The 16,844-nt window shown below is 41.5% G+C and overlaps 1 protein-coding gene across 3 annotated transcripts in view; it reads right to left on the bottom strand.

Annotated features, from left to right (window-relative positions):
* LOC140732346 (disco-interacting protein 2 homolog C) overlaps positions 1-16,844 on the bottom strand; it is a 605,485-nt gene that overhangs the window by 78,852 nt on the left and 509,789 nt on the right. For 2 of the 3 annotated variants that reach the window (XM_073054850.1, XM_073054853.1), the window contains 4 exons: positions 16,272-16,370; positions 14,933-15,063; positions 4,855-5,023; positions 1,292-1,462 (listed from right to left, as the gene is read on the bottom strand). In XM_073054850.1, coding sequence (XP_072910951.1) covers positions 1,292-1,462; positions 4,855-5,023; positions 14,933-15,063; positions 16,272-16,370 — 570 coding nt within the window. The remainder of the gene's footprint in view (positions 1-1,291; positions 1,463-4,854; positions 5,024-14,932; positions 15,064-16,271; positions 16,371-16,844) is intronic. The other variant, XM_073054852.1, reaches the window with a different exon arrangement.

The following is a 16,844-nucleotide window of genomic DNA, read 5'->3' as shown; positions in this document are numbered from 1 at the left end:
CTGTTAGCCTACAGGAATTGTGGGATTTGGGGATGCTGCTGGAAGAGAGCAGAGGTGGAGGATCAGGATTGGTGGAGCAAGCTTGAAAAACCAGATTGTTAACCCCACCCCCTCTTTCTTAATTTCTCTGCAGCAGAAATCAGTGAATTGACAAGTATACCATCCAACTTTTTAAATTAACAACTGACTGTAAAAAAAACAGATTATCTTGTAAAATGACATATAACTTAATCTATAATTGCTCACTAAGCTAAAACTACTCTTCACTAACCTTAATATCCTTAAAATGTTTATTGTGTATCAGTGGAGACCAAGATATCCTAAGATAATTACATCAAAGTTCTTTAGTTTTTAAAATATATTATTTTAATGATTATGGTCATAGCTTCTAAGTCCCTGCTTCAATTTTTATCCTACAGTTTGCAAAAAGATTTAAAAAGTCACATTTAAATACCAGTAACAAAACAGAATAGAAACACAGAAATATGATTGGCTGCTGAGCCTGCATGATGACATCACTGAATTGGGTAGCGACAGCTGTCTCGCAATGAGCTGCTCAAATCGCAACGCAGGCGTCTTGAGATCGGCTTCGAGCGCCAATGTCTTGCCACTGACCTCAAAATCCAAGCTGCTGTGAGCAAAGATGCCACAGATCCAGGGACAAATTAATTGCTGGAGAGGATACAAATACACAGGTTGCCAAACAGTACACTAATTTGTTATTTTAGTTACTTCCTTCAGTTATGTCTCAATATGACCAAGCCACAGCCTCTCCAACTCCGAGCCTTTTAGCTGCTTGGGAGAACATATAAACTACCTGAGATGTGCAACTAGAAACAGTCCTAAGCGTTTCTCAGCAACAAAACAGAAAATAATTTGATGACTGCCCTCCGAGTCAAGGCACATCAACATCTGATATGCAGATGCAATGTGTTAATTTGTTTGTCTTCAATACATTGGAAGCCACCTCTGCCATCTTCTCACAAACGCATACAAATTACTCTCCATTCTCCATGAAAACCCCCTAGACAGACTCAGCAGTACTATGAAATCATGAATGCAGAAGTCTGTAAATGTCATACATTTTAAAAGCTGCAGTTTCACACACGGAAGCATAAAATAATGCGATTACTGGATGTCACTGACAGAGAAATAAACACAGAGCCGGAGCAGTCAAATCTAAAGTTTTGAGAAGTAGTAATAAATATTAAAGAGTCTGTCATTTTTATTCATAAGTAAAAAGCCTTTGTAATGATAAATGTTTTCATAACTATAATGCACAAATCCATACCTGAAGGCATATTGCAAGATTCACCCTGCAGCCAAATGATGTGCTAACTGCTCTTGGGTTAAGGTTCAGGTCTTTAAATAACTTGGAGAACGATTGAGTAAGCGCTATTCGAGGGCGCTCTTCTGCAACGACGACACATGTCCGCACACGAGACAGATCCAATCCTCTGGTCTAAACCCAGAAAAACACAAGTAATCAAAAGGAATAATAAGTAAAAGATATCTAACCAAAGTCATAGTGCAAATTCTGCCACTTATACTCTAGTATCTATTGAGTGGAAATTTTGAACTCAAAACAAAATTGTATTAGATTTACTGAGGAGGTTGAGGTACGGCAGGTAAAATGAGGAGTGTGCCAGAGAGCGTAATCAGGATGCGCTCTATTTCCTTCCAAAGGATCAAAACTAATCAGTATGGATTTTTCGTTGAAGGATCTGTAGGTGACAGGAGACCCATGTGACTGCCTGAAAGGGTGGTAGAGGCATTTAAACTGCACTTGGATCTGTACTTGTAGATATGTACACTTTGTGCTGGGAGGATCAGTAGCTCTTTTTTGACCAGTACAGCGACAAATAGCCCCCTTCTGTGCCATGAATTTCCTGTGATCAATCTTTTGGTCCTAGAATCCACAGTAATACTAACCATCTCTTTGTGCATCTTAATCTGAGCTTTCCCGAAGGTAGCTGGCCAGTCAGTAAGTGAAAATGATAGGTTGTGATAATTTTGCTTCAAACACGGAAAGTTAGCCTCAATTCTTAGAAACATAGAAAACCTACAGCACAATACAGGCCCTTCGGCCCATAAAGCTGTGCTGAACATGTCCTTACCTTAGAACTACCTAGGCTTACCCATAGCCCTCTATTTTTTTAAGCTCCATGTAGTCATCCAGGAGTCTCTTAAAAGACCCTGTCATTTCCGCCTCTACTGCTGCTGCCGGCAGCCCATTCCACACACCCACCACTCTCTGCATAAAAAGCTTACCCCTGACATCTCCTCTGTTTCATTTCAGCCCTGGGAAAAAGCCTCTGACTATCCACACGATCAATGCCTTTCATTATCTTGTACACCTCTATCAGGTCACCTCTCATCCTCCCTCTCTCCAAGGAGAAAAGGCCGAGTTCACTCAACCTATTCTCATAAGGCATGCTCCCCAATCCAGGCAACATCCTTGCAAATCTCCTCTGCACCCTTTCTATGGTTTCCAAATCCTTCCTGTAGTGAGGCGACCAGAACTGAGCACAGGACTCCAAGTGGGGTCTGATAAGGTGCAACATTGCCTCTCGGTATAATTTTACAGATATAAAAGTGTCTATAGCTTAAACAAAAATCCCACCCAACCCAGATATTCTCCTTTTGGCCCCTCCCATCAGGCAGAAGATAGAAAACGTTGAAAGGACATGCCATCAGGATCGAGAAGAGCTTCTACTCTGCTATTGTAAGACAACTGAAGAGCACCTTTGAATGATAAGATGGACTCTTGACCTGACAAATTGCCTCATCATGGCCTTGCACCTTCCTCTCTGGCTGCACTTTCTCTGTAACAGTATTCTGCGTTCTGTTGTGGTGTTTCCCTTGTACCACCTCAACGTGAGAAGATGATCTAAACGGATAGCATGCAAAACAAAACTTTTCACTGTACAGTACCTTCTTTATTAATGTCACATGTACCAGGTACAGTGGAAACAATAGAGTGGGGTCAAGCCAATTTACTCATTTACACTGTATATTTTATACACCGTTTAAATAGGTTTAAAACTATTTATCTCAGCCCGAATCGTTAACTGTTTATTCAATTCCATAGATGCTGCCTAACCTGCTGAGTTCCTCCAACATTGGATTTCCAGCATCTGCAGAATTTCCCTTGCTTGTCTATTTATAACATAATCTTCAGCAACATGCTACGTTTTTTAGCTCTTTTTTTAGACATGCTTTGAAAAGGTAGGTGGAGAAGATAAAAAGCCCAACATCAAAAGAAACTTAGAAGAAAAGAAATAGGTTAGCTCTCCTTTGCAGCAATTTTCAATCCAATAATTCCTCAAGACCTATTCTCATCATTTTCATTGCCCATATTAGTTGATGAGGATTCCTTATTCCAGCAAGTGAATCCCAAATTACTAAATGTAAGTCTAATAAAAGAAACGTAATGGTGAACTATCATCTCAATAAAATGATGATGTCACCAGAGATTCCTCAGTGCAGTCAAGCAAAGAGAGAGAATAAGTTGCGCGAGTACTGGGAATTAAATTAAATTGATGGGATTGTGAGCCAGCACGGACCCAACAGATTGAATGGCCTCCTACTTTGCTGTAATAAATGGAAACAAGTGTATTTTATGGAATATTAACAATGATCCAAGGGGCAGAAATTGGGTTTGGGCTTTAACAGTAAATGTGTGAGAGCCTGCCTGCTAGTTGAACTTGCCACAATGCACTTGCTTCTAATCACGGCCATTCAGCGGTGAATATTTGTTGATTATTGGCAGAGGCATTGGTGTTTGTTCCTCAAAGTTTTCAACAGGAGTCTAGCTCTATATTATTTGCGACATTTCTCCGCTGGCGGCACGTAAACTTTCTTGTGGAGGGCGTGAACATCCCTGCAGTTGCCACCATTTATTCCCCCATCCCCAACTGGTCCTGACTTGCGCAGGTAGTTAAAAGTCAAGTACTTTGCTGTAACCCAATAGAGTTAGAGAAAGATGATCTCCTTCCTTGAAGTATATTAGTAAACAAGATGCAATTTTTAACATAAAGCTGGCAGCTATTAAATAAACCCTCATTTATTTAGTCAGTTGAATTTACATTTGCTAACTGCCATAGTGAAATTCAAATTCAAGACTGACAGCCAATCCGGCAACTTAACTGCCATCTTATGTTACCCTTCCATAACTAATTCCCTGCCACCACTTTTATCCTTTGTCCTTAGAGAGACTCAGGATCGAAGAAGAGCTGCTTCCCCTCTTGTCCTGAGGAGTAGAGGTACCTGTGCATAAATATTTTTGGAAGTGATCCTCTGTTAAATTCTAGGTGTATGTTACACACACACACACACACACACACACACACACACACACACACACACACACACACACACACACACACACACACACACACACACACACACACACACACACACACACACACACACACACACACACACACACACACACACACACACACAAAATTGAAATTCTTGCCCTTTGTGTCATTTTCTACAGAATTGCAAATTTGTATGAATTATAATCTTCTATAAACAGTTTGGAAATAGATGGCACTTTCGAGATGTCATTGCTCCCAATGAAATGCTTATATAAGAAATGGTTTCTGTCATTTTGTCACCTTACTTAGTTTCAAGACTTTGAAGATTTATTTTGCATTCATTTCCCCATGGTTTCCAATTATAAAGGTAACTCTACAGGGTTTGAATTCACTTCACTTTCCGGGTATATCTCATTTAATCACACAATGCCAGTGGTAGAAAGCAGGCCTACAGTATTCAAATATACTTGCAGAATAAATACTGAATTTGAAGATTAGCTGTTCCAGAATTTTTTTAAAAATCATTTACCTTGAGTGATTCAGTTTGCGAGCCAAGCCCCTTTGTGCACAGTTCCATGACAGAGTAGGAGCAGAAGGTGTCTCGGACTTTATACTGACTGACAGCAAGGAGCCATAGCGAAGGGTTTATCTCCAACTCCGATGGTGGGATTAGGATGGACTGATGCCCTGAGTAGACACTGGAAAGAAAAGTTGTCACAATAAATGATAAAGTTTAAATAATGTTTAATAATGCCATCACTCATGGCTGTTGCTCAAAACATTTCAAAACTGAGTGCTTCAAACGACAATTTTATTGGTGTGGGTCATTTGGAGACATGCAGAGATGCAGGATAAATTCAAGTCCTTATTTTATGCTCAGTCCTGTTTTCTTAATACAAGTTAATTTAACATTACTGAAGTCAGAGTGTATGAAGAAACTTTCTAATATTGTACACTCAGTCCTCATTATCTGAAAGGTACTGCAGCAAAGATATCACACTGATGATAAAAATGTGGAAACAACTCTGGCTCTCTCCTATGTAAAACATTAACAAAAATGGCCTCCCTCCCCCAATTACAGTTCCAGAAGCATTAAATTTACTTTGGTGATAGTAGTGGGACCAAGGTCCCTTGCTGAGAGTCTCCATCAACTCCACACCAACCTTTACCCCAGTGAGTGACACACACACAGAATGTGGTACATCTGGTAATAATAAACCAAACAGACCAAAGCAAAGCACTCAAAATGTGTGAGAAACTCAACCAGTCAGGCAGCATCTATGGAGGGAATTAAACCGTTGACGTTTCAGGCCGAGATCCTTCATCAGGACTGGGAAGGAAGGGGGAGGAAGCCAGAATAAGAAGGTGGGCTGGGGGAAGAAGCAGGACAAACCGGCAGGTGACAGATGAGACCAGGTGAGGGGAGGGGCGTTGAAGTGAGAAGCTGCGAGGTGATGAGTGGATGAGGTAAGGGGCTGAAGAAGAAGCAATCTAATAGGAAAGGACAGCGCACCATGGAAGAAAGGAAAAAAGCAGAGAACCAGAATGGGGAATGAAAGACAGAAAAGGAGGTGGGGGGGTGGTGAAAGTGTTGAACAAGCTGCCAGTGGAAGCGGTGGATGCAGGTTTGATTTCAACATTTAAGAGAAATTTGAACATGTACATGGATGGGAGGAGTACAGTCGGCCCTCCTTATCCGCAGGATCCCCATGCGAGGATTCAACCAACCACGGATCCCAGAAGTTGAGCATTGTTCACCTCGCGTCTCATTTGTTCGCTACTTGTGTCGTGAGTGAGAGGAAGGAGTTTAAGGCTAGTAAGGGATGGCTGGCTAGCTACGTAAAGCGCTACAGCCTCAAGAACTTAAAGATCACGGGAGAATCGGGATCGGCTGATGCCGAGGCAGCATCAGCGTTCCCAGAAGAGCTACGATGGTTGCACCTGTACTGAACATGTACAGACTTTTCTTTCTTGTCATTATTCCCTAAACAATACAGTATAACAACTATTTACACAGCATTTACATTGTATTAGGTATTATAAGTAATCTAGAGATGATTTAAAGTATACGGGAGGATGCGCGTAGGTTATATGCAAATACTATGCAATTTTATATAAGGGACTTGAGCATCCGCGTTTTTTGGTATCCGCGGGGGGCCCGGGAAACAATCCCTCGCAGATAAGGAGGGCCGACTGTACAGGGGGCTACGGTCCAGGTGAAGGTCGATGTAACTAGGCAGATTAATGGCTCAGTGCAGACTAGAGGGGCTGAAGGGCCTTTCTCTGTGCTGTGGTGTTCTATGACTCTAATTACTGGAAGTCAGAGAAATCGATGTCCATGCCATCAGTTTTGGCAGGTACCCAAATGGAATATGAGGATTTCCTCCTCCAACCTGAGTGAGGCAGTAGAGGACAAACATGTTGGAATGGGGATGGGAAGTTGAGATGAAACAGGTGGCCATCAGGAAATCCTGCATTTTGTGGTAGATGGAGCGCAGCTGCTAGGTGAAGTAGACCCTATTCTAATGGCCTCTGTACATTGCAGGCCCTTCAAATCCCACAGGCCTGACTCAAACCAGCGACAAAGTGGCAGTCCCTTTTTTATTTTTGGAGCTGTGACAATGATTTGTCTGAAGCTGGTGATACTGTGAGAATTTCTACGCATTGCACTGTTAACCAGAGCTCAGGCCAGCTTCCTATCCACACAACTATCCTAATTCGGGAGAGGCTGGACTTGCAGACCTATTTCCCAGAATGCCTTAGGCAGAAGATGCCTTAACAGGCAGACCCCAGAACAGGGGGCTTAGGAGAACCTTGCGCTGTTTACTGATATCCCAGCGATACAAGGCCAACCCAAAGTGCATTGTGGACAGCAGACAAGTGGATCATGAACATTATGTGTATTATCCTCTCAATTTCTGCCACTCCAGAGAAACAACCCAAGTTTGTCCATCCTCTCACTAATACCCTCTAATCCAGGCAGCATCCTGGTAAACCTCTTCTTCATCCTCTCCAAAGCTTCGTCATCCTTTGTATAACAGAGCGACCAGAACTGTATGCATTGCAATGAATGATATAGCACATGGAACTGGAGAGAGGAAGCTGAGGGTAAGAATTAATCAATAGTTCTTCTAACTGATACATAAGGGAATGTACTCTGGTGCCTCCTTGTAAACGAAAAGGGGATGAACAATACAGCTTACGAAAGTATGTGCAGAAGATCTTGCAGAAGGATAATTAAATATGAGATTGGCAAGAAGGGATCAACAGTGCAGATAAATAGATTTTTAAGAAACAGGAGAAAATGATTTAGAATTACTTATAGGTTTCAGCGATGCAATAAAATGCTTAACTTATTCCAAACATTTAGAACATATACACAGTTCTGAGCATTGACATTTATTAATGTTCAGGAATATAGTCAGACAATAATTACCAAAATTATGCCAGGAATTAATGATTACTGTCAAGAGGAAAATTTGTAAAGCTGGGACCTTTCTGACAAAATCGAATGAAAGCTTCGAGCTACGAGAATCTTTGGGAGCTGTAGGAGTGACGGCTGCTCTCAAATGTGAAAGAATCAGTAAGAAGGGAGGGAGGGAAAGTAAACAGTTTCCTATTCAGAAAGGATTTATACAAGGGAGCAATTTATTTATTAAAAACATGCACTTGGCAGTCTTCAGTATTGCCAGTAGATAATGTCTGTTTGCATTTGAAACTGGGGAAAATCAAAACCACTACCCCTAGATTAACCAGAATATGAGTCAGGAAAACATTAGTCATTAGCTTCTTGGCTTTGTGTGTGTACTAGACACTGAGAATTTCTATAATGAGAAAAGCCAAATATCTATAAAAGGAACCGATGCCGCAGGCCGAGCGACAAAAGGATTATGTATAAAAACAGCAGACAGTAAGAATATTATATGATTTTTTTAAAATCCAATAAGCAAATCAATCAATGTCACATAAATTATGCTGGGCAGTATTAAAATATCAAAGCCATACACTTGTTCTTGTGCATCACTGGTGGTCAGTGGCTTGATCAATAGAACATAACAAGTCTCTCGGTAGCTTTGGGGAGGTTTGGACATGAATTGTTTGACTAAAACTAAATTACAATGGGCTTTGCTTTCCTAATGTAACTTGGCCATCTGTTACTTTACACGCATTTTCAATCTGTCTGGGAAAATGACGGTCTTAGGAGGTTAATGCTTTATTAAATATAGCATTCCTTTGGGTCTGACCTTTTGATCCGCTGTATTTTAAAAGTCATTGAAAAGCTAATTAAGATGGACAGTTTTTTTTCCCAGCTATTTCAATGGCTCCAATTTAGTACCTAATTAGGCCAAACAACATGGTACAGAAATTACTCCTGGGTTTGCACAAGTTGAAAGAGGCAAAATGTTTCACTTGCTGTACTGAAGAATCACAGTGTATGGAAAGCAAACATTTCAAAACCACAAGAGTTGGATCTCAACTTTTGGGGAAAAGTCAGTTTAATAGTTCAGATAATCAAGAACGCACAATTTTAAAGTGCCAAGTCATAAATGCTAAATGATTATGTGGGAAAATCTGGTGTGCTGCTTTATGGGCAGGGACTGGGGACTCTGAACTTTACTTGTCTGAAGGCAAATGCATTCCCTGCTGATAATGAGATAAATGGCTTTACGCGGCATCTTTGGTTGCTGGAGTTGGGTGAGGAAGGAATGTTAGTTTGAGAGACTAATGTTCATTTAAAATCAGAGAGTTATACAGCACAGGAAGAAGCCCTTTGGCCCAACTGGTCTGTGCTGACAATCTATTTGCCGGTGTTTGGTCCGGAACCTTCTAAACCTTTCCTACCCATGTACCCATCCAAGTGTTCTTTAAATGTTGTTAATGTACCTGTTTCAACCACTTCCTCTGGCACTTCACTCCAGATGCTGACCACCCTCTGGGTGAAAAGATGCCCCTCAGGCTCCTACTAAATCTCTCCGCTCTCACTTTTACCCTTTGCCTTCTAGTTCTCGATATGTACATCCCCTACATACAACACTAATGATTTCAAATACCCCTATCATATCATGAATAAAGTCCTATCCTGCTCAGCCTTTTTCTTTAACACAGAGTCTCGTTCCTGGCAAGATCTTCATTGCATTCTTTCTAGCTTAGTGGCATCTTTCCTGTAGGAATGCTATCAAAACTGAACACCGTATTCTAAACGCAGCCTCACCAGCAACTTGTACAACTACAACATAACATTCAATGTCCTTACTGATAAGGACATTGGGTTAAAAACTTCCTTTGTGTGATTTGATAAGATCACGGCTTCTACATGGGAACAAGTAAACGGGGCTTTGGCGTCCGGTCTCATGTGTTTCCTGAGTGCCGTACTGCAGTGTCTGTCTGCATTATTTCATCAGGTTCTAGGATGACTATTGAACATACTGAGGTACAATGTCCATTCAGAAATCAGATGGCGGAGGGGAAGAAGCTTATTCCTGAATCATTGAGTGTATGGCTTCAGGCTTCTGTACCTCCTCGCTGATGGTAGCAATGAGAACAAGGCATGACCTGGGTGATGGGGGTGCTTAATGATGGACGCCCCCTTTTTGAGGCATCGCTCCCTGAAGACGTCCTGGATGCTACAGGAGCTGATGCCCATGATGGAGCTGACTAAGTTTACAGCTCTCTGCAGCTCACTTCGATCCAGCACAGTATCCCTCCCATACCATGGTGATGCAGCCAGTCAGAATGCTCTCCACAGTACGTATGGAATCATATGTACATATGGAAACATATGGAGTCCTGAGCTTTGTAAGTAAAGGGAGAAGAAATACAAAAGTGAAGACATTAAATTGAAATAAGGCGGTTCAGTAGCCGATCGGTTAGCGGAATCGCTTTACATTCAGGTTTGATTCCCGCTGCTGCCTGTAAGGAGTTTGTTTGTTCTCCCCATGACTGTGTGGGTTTCCTCCAGGCGCTCCAGTCTCTACCCACATTCCAAAGACGTTGTGTTAGGGTTAGCAAATTATGGACGTGCTACATTGGTGCTGGAAACATGGCAACAGTTGTGGGCTGCCCACAGAACAACCCTCGCTGATTTGTTTTGACACAATTGGTGCATTTCACCTTAAGTTACGTTTTACACGTGAGAAATAAAAGCTGATCTTTAACCCTTGTCACACCACAAATGGAGTCCTACACCTGGCCCTGGGCCACTTCATTTAGAAAAGATGCAAAGGCCATGGGATGCCGGTGGGAAAGGTTTATCAGAAAAATTCAATGGATAGTTTGTTTCATTTCAAAAAATAGATTAGAGAATCTGGTTTGCTTCTCCTTGGAGCAAAGAAGATTCAGACAGGATTTGATTCTGTTATGAAAGAATTGACAGGTTTAGATCAGATAAATGGAGAAGAACTACTCCCATTAGAATGGGAACGAAGAGGGAAAGGAGATTAATGATTTTTAAAAATTACAGGTTACACCACACAACATATTGTTAGTTTCACTGGAGTAGTTACAAGCTAGAAGGCAATGCCTAAGAGTGTGGTGGACACAGTTTCAACTGTAGCTTTCAAACAGCATTTGGATAAATCTTTAAAAGAAAAGAACTGCAACACTTTGGGGAACGGTATTAATTACATGGTGTTGCACAGAACTGAGGGGCTGAGCGGCCTCCTCCTGTTGTTGGTTGATTTTGAAATTTAGTGACTTGCCATTGGAACCGTGAATTGATTGCTGTCAACCAGCACACGTAGGATTAAACACAAGCTGATGACTTCCCCCCCCCCTCCAAAAGTCAGAGGTTCATATGAGTCCACAGGACCAGGCCTAAAGGTCAAACCCATAATTGGCAAGCCCTGGGGTGAAGCCCGAGGTTGGAGGCCTAACGTCTGTGTATCTGAGAAGCCGGGGATAAGAACTGGAGGTCCAGAGGTGGCCCTGGTGTTGGAGACCTGTCTGGGTGCAAGGGATGGGAAAGGGGCTAGTTTTGCTGCTGTCGTTGTCTGTTTTGTTCTGGGGAAGTTTGTGGACCTGCTATACTGGCAGCAGGATGTGTGGCAACACTTGTGGGCTGCCCCCAGCACAACTTTAGGTGTGCTGATTGTTAACCCAAATGATGCATTTTACTGTGTGTTTAGATATGTATGTGATAAATAAATCTGAACCTTATTGGAACTTTAGCTATGAACTTTACATTCTGAAAGGGTCCAATGAGGGAGGTTCTCTCAAAGGTCATTATTTCCTCAGAGCGTTAGATGAAGGGTATGGACATGCGTGTCAACCAACAAAAACCAACGGTTATTAACAAACCTGTAAGGATGCCAGTTAAATGTTAAGTTTTAAGACTGTGCTGAGAAATCTAACTGAGATTGGTCAAATATACTGTGCAAAAGTCTTAGGAACATACAGTACATAGACTCTTGCGCAGTACATAGACTCTTGCGCAGTACTATATTAATTTTATGTATTGCACTGTACAGCTGCCACAAAAAAAAACAAATTTCATGACACATGTGAGTGATGATAAACCTGATTCTGATTTGGGTCTATTGTGGATTGAGAGTGGGAAGGGGGCAGGGAGATGGGAGGAAGTGCGAAGCGCCAGAGAGACATTCTGTGATGATCAATAAGCCAATTGTTGCCTGATGTCTCAGGGCTGGGTATGTCTGCACCCACACCACTCCCTGCCCCTGGTACTCCTTCTTTGCCAGTCGACACTCCCGCGGTGCTCCACACTGTTCCCAACATCCTCAGTTCCCATCGGATTTACAAACTCTGTCAGAGAATTTAGTACCGGTCCAACACAAAGTAGGCAAAGACCTCAAAACCAGTTACGGTCTTCATTTTGTGATAACACGGGGAGCTATTTCTCACAATGTCTCCCCCAACACAAGATTACAATACAAATGTATACAGTAAACCTAATCACACTAGGTCAGCCAGTCTCCAGACATTGTTTCCAAAATTTACACAACAGTAGCACCTTTACAAAATGGTTCCTCATTGATTAGAGTACCAGACAGGCCATTAATCATGTTGCCTCTCAGACAATTAGCACCTATACAACTGGTTCCTTATTGATGACATGATCTATTGTTAATCGGAAGAAAGATACATCCATTCTGTTGTTGTCCTTCTCTCCATGAGTCTGCCAATCCACAGTCCTCAAGCTTAATTTTTCTTAGGTATATATACATATATACACCTAAGACTTTTGCACAGTACTATACATCAATGTGGATTCCAGTGGATGTCAGAAAGAGTGAAACAAATAACAGGACAGGCCTTCTATTCCCTGAGGTCGCTGGCCACAGCCAAAGCAACAAATGGGTGGTGGCCCTGGTGTAGTTTTTGCTGGCAGGGTGGCTCTCCACAATTTATGCTGAGAGGGAGCAATTTAAGAGCTGCCTGATGCAAGGATTTGACTGCTATCCTGCTGTTATCAGACTCTTGTACAGACTGGCCTCTTGCACATTAAAGGCGATGCCTTGATCTCTCAGTCTACTTTGGTGTAGCCCTTGCAGTTGTACTGCATTTTCGCTGTAACTGTGGCGCTAAATTCTGCCGTGAGAAAGTGCACCTTGATGGGAAAATCAATATTGCTCTTCCCTTCGCGATGCACGTTTTCAATTGCATCTCAGCATAGGCGACAACAATAAACCAAATACTCTCATCTCACCAAAGCAAAGCACCACTAGATGATGGGAGTAGGCAGGAAACAGATCAGCATGGACTAGATGGGCTGCAGGGCCTGTTTCTGTGCTGTAGTGATCTATGACTGTTTGACCCATTTAAAGAAAACATTCAGTTTATTAAAAAAATCATACACCTCAGATTATGTACACTAAAACTTACATCAAAACTTTCTCCAGCAGTCGAAGTCTCCTGTTCATTTTGATGGGCCGCTTCCCTTGTACTCAGTTTAACCTGCCTCAGTCTCAACAGGCAGATCTCCCAGCCTGAGAGCTGGCTGGAGCCCAGAGGAAACTGGTTTGAAAGATGCTGCAGCAGTTTGCCGCCCACATTGGGCTTCAGGATTTCTTCTGCATTCCCCAGCAGTGAGCAGGTCTGCCCCAGGCAGATGTTCAACACAGATGACCAGGGAGGAGAAGCACTCCAAGCGGGAAGCAGCTGCACAGGGTTTCACTCTCTCATTGTTAATCACAAATCTATGGCACAAAAAGTGAAACTGCCCCCATTGCCTACCCTTGGACCGAACAACTCATGCTATTTTTAAATGTAAAGACGACTTCTGTTCCCAGCCAAGCTCCCAGCATAAGATTACACTCAGGGCCATTTTGAAAGTGTTTGTCCGCAAAAAGAGGACTTCTAAACTTTCTACCAATTAACCTAAATCTTATAACTGCACTGATTGCCTTTCCACCAAGGGAAAAGCTCCATCATGGGGAAAAGCCTCCCCACCAGAAAGAACATCTGAAAAGGCTGTGCCTCAGGAAGGAAGCGTCCATCTTTAAGGACCCTCACCGTGCAGGACTTGCCCTCTGCTCATTACTACCATCAGGCTGGAGGTACAGGAGGCTGAAGATGCACCCTCACTGTTAAAGATTAGCTTTATTTATTACATACCGTTTGTGTTAAATCAAATCAGCGAGGGTTGTGCTGACCAACCCATGCTTTCAGAGACAACCCACTAGCACTAACCGTACATCTTTGGGATGTGGGAGGAAACCAGAGCACCCGGAGGAAACCTACACATTCACAGAGAGAACCCCTCACAGATAGCCGAGGGAATCGAACTCGGATCTTTACAGCTGATGCTGTAAAGCATTGTGCTAACTGCGAAGCAGCCATGCTGCTCTATGATTTAGGATAGCTTCTTCCCTTCTGCCATCACATTTCAGAACAGTCCATGAACACTATGTTGTTTTTTTTTTGAACTATTAACTAATTTTTATTGTAACTTAGAACATAGAATAGTACAGCACATTACAGGCCCTTCAGCCCACAATGTTGTGCTAACCCTCAAACCCTGCCTCACATATAACCCCCCACCTTAAATTCCTCCATATTCCTGTCTAGTAGTCTCTTAAATTTCACTAGTGTATCTGCCTCCACCATTGACTCAGGCAGTGCATTACACGCACCAACCACTCTCTGAGTGAAAAACCTTCCTCTAATATCCCCCTTGAACTTCCCTCCCCTTACCTTAAAGCCATGTCCTCTTGTACTGAGCAGTGGTGCCCTGGGGAAGAGGCGCTGGCTGTCCACTCTGTTTATTCCTCTTAATATCTTGTACACCTCTATCATGTCTCCTCTCATCCTCCTCCTCTCCAAAGAGTAAAGCCCTAGCCCCCTTAATCTCTGATCATAATGCATACTCTCTAAACCAGGCAGCATCCTGGTAAATCTCCTCTGTACCCTTTCCAATGCTTCCACATTGGAAAACTTACCGTAGTTTTTATGCCTTGCATCATACTGTTGCCACAAGACAACAAATTTCATGATATATGTCAGCGATAATAAACCTGATTCTCTTCATCGTTCTGTCCAGACCTCTCATAATTTTGTACACAAATGGTGACAATCCAATGGGTTTACCACATCCTTGACTATTCGGGTATTGAACAGAATAAAGGTGCTTATTAACATCTGCTTCTCACCTGCAGAGGCACCAAAGAACAAATCCAAGTCCGCAGTATGGGTCCAGGCAGATTGCTACTTCTCGGGATGGATAGAGCTCACACTGCAGCTTAATTGATCGACACAAGGCACTGGTCGCTGCATGGGACATCTGCCAAGCAAAGGAAGGGTCTCATTAGAAATCCCAACTCTTCATAGAAGTTCCTCCTCTACAACTGACAGTTACCCCTCATCGTGCATTGGTGTAAGATAGAAACTATACTGTCATGGAGTAATTTCAAATAATTTCAAAAATAGTGCATGTAGATATTTTTAAACAATTAATGTTTTAGTTCTCTTATAAAACTGTATTTTCTCCAATTTAACCAACCAATTTACTAACCAATTTACAGGTTACACATTTATAGATAAAAAGATTGAGATTCAGAAACCATGTAATGCGTGCCCTTAAAGAAAAATAAACTTTATTTCCCTACAACACATTGTCATAGTTACTTTAAAAATGACTGAATTGTGTCACATGATTGAGCATGCATTCTAAATGGCTTGAATTGCCAAACATTCCCACAGCTGATTGGCATCATCCATTGTTGAGTCAGCTCCCCAATTTGGATGGCAACTTTAGCTAGGGATCACTCTCAGATTTTGGACACTCATTCATGGAAAAAGAATTCCAACTAGTGGAACTTTTAAATCTCCTTTTGTAATTTAAACCACCTATTAAAATTTAAGTCGGCATGTCATCTCCCTTAAGCATGCAATTTATAGATTACACTACAAAATATATATCTGCAACTGCCATGAGAGAAACTTCTAATTTGTACAACTGTAGGTGTTCACCTCAAAAAATGAACCAGCTTCAAAATGCACATAGAAAGGAATTTTAGCTACACATGATATCTAACCATCACAATCTGTGCAGAATCAGATTGCACTTTGATAGGTCATAATAGAAAATATTCACAATAGAAACCTCTGATATAATGAAATGAAGACCATGAGCTTAAAGATTGATTTCTTAATTTTATATTTTTGAGTTTTCAGTTAACTGAAATATTTTAATTCTTTAAGATCTATAATTTGTACTGTAACATCTGGAAAAAACAATCAGCTACACATACTTGAAAATATCTAAACCAGTTTAAAAATTAGTTTGAAGCATAACACCACTCCGAATTATTTTAATGTTAACAATAGAAAATACATTAAATTCACAAAATTCAAATAATATGAAATCATAGATCATACAAGAACAACTTTAGGGGCTCAAACAGGTCTTTGAAGGCTTGACTAACATTCATATAGCAGGAGAGATGGCTTTCATGAATAAAAATAGCAATAGTCTATCAAAGGACTCACATTATGAGTGAACTGATTGATGGAAATAGAGGGCAAGGCTTGTGTATGTATGCCAGGTGCTCCTGTGTAAGAGTCTTCAACCTCCCAGCAGTAGTTTTTCTACATTTAATTCAAACTAAGAATTCTTAGTAGTCTGCACATAAGAAAGCCATTACATTTTACACAATGGAACTATTACAGCTGCAAATGCAAAAGGTTAAGGATCTCAAGAGGGACGACCCAATCTTATCCCAGATTTCTTTATCAACATTCACTCTTCGGTCTTCCCCTAGGAGAGAAAGAATTGTTAAGTACAGTGAAGTCATCTTACTTTGATTGAGAGGAGTAGTTTTCCCACAACTTCTCATGTGTGTCTCCATGGAAAGTGACCAATACTGAAATTGTCTATGGAAATCTACACAGGCCAAGTTATTTCATCCTCTTGTTTGAGGACAGGCTGTCTCTTTAAATAAAAAGGGGGCAATGGAATTGTCGATGCAAATAAAAATACTGTAATCTTTCTCCAGTAGTGTCTTGAGGTGAAATAATTTGGCAGAGAGCTTGGGGAATGATAGGGGAAGGAAAAGCTGCCTC

The sequence above is a fragment of the Hemitrygon akajei genome, chromosome 8 (assembly GCF_048418815.1).
Source record: "Hemitrygon akajei chromosome 8, sHemAka1.3, whole genome shotgun sequence".
Taxonomy (NCBI): domain Eukaryota; kingdom Metazoa; phylum Chordata; class Chondrichthyes; order Myliobatiformes; family Dasyatidae; genus Hemitrygon; species Hemitrygon akajei.
Note: the sequence above shows the minus strand (reverse complement) of the source record. Positions and strands in the feature narration are given on the sequence as shown.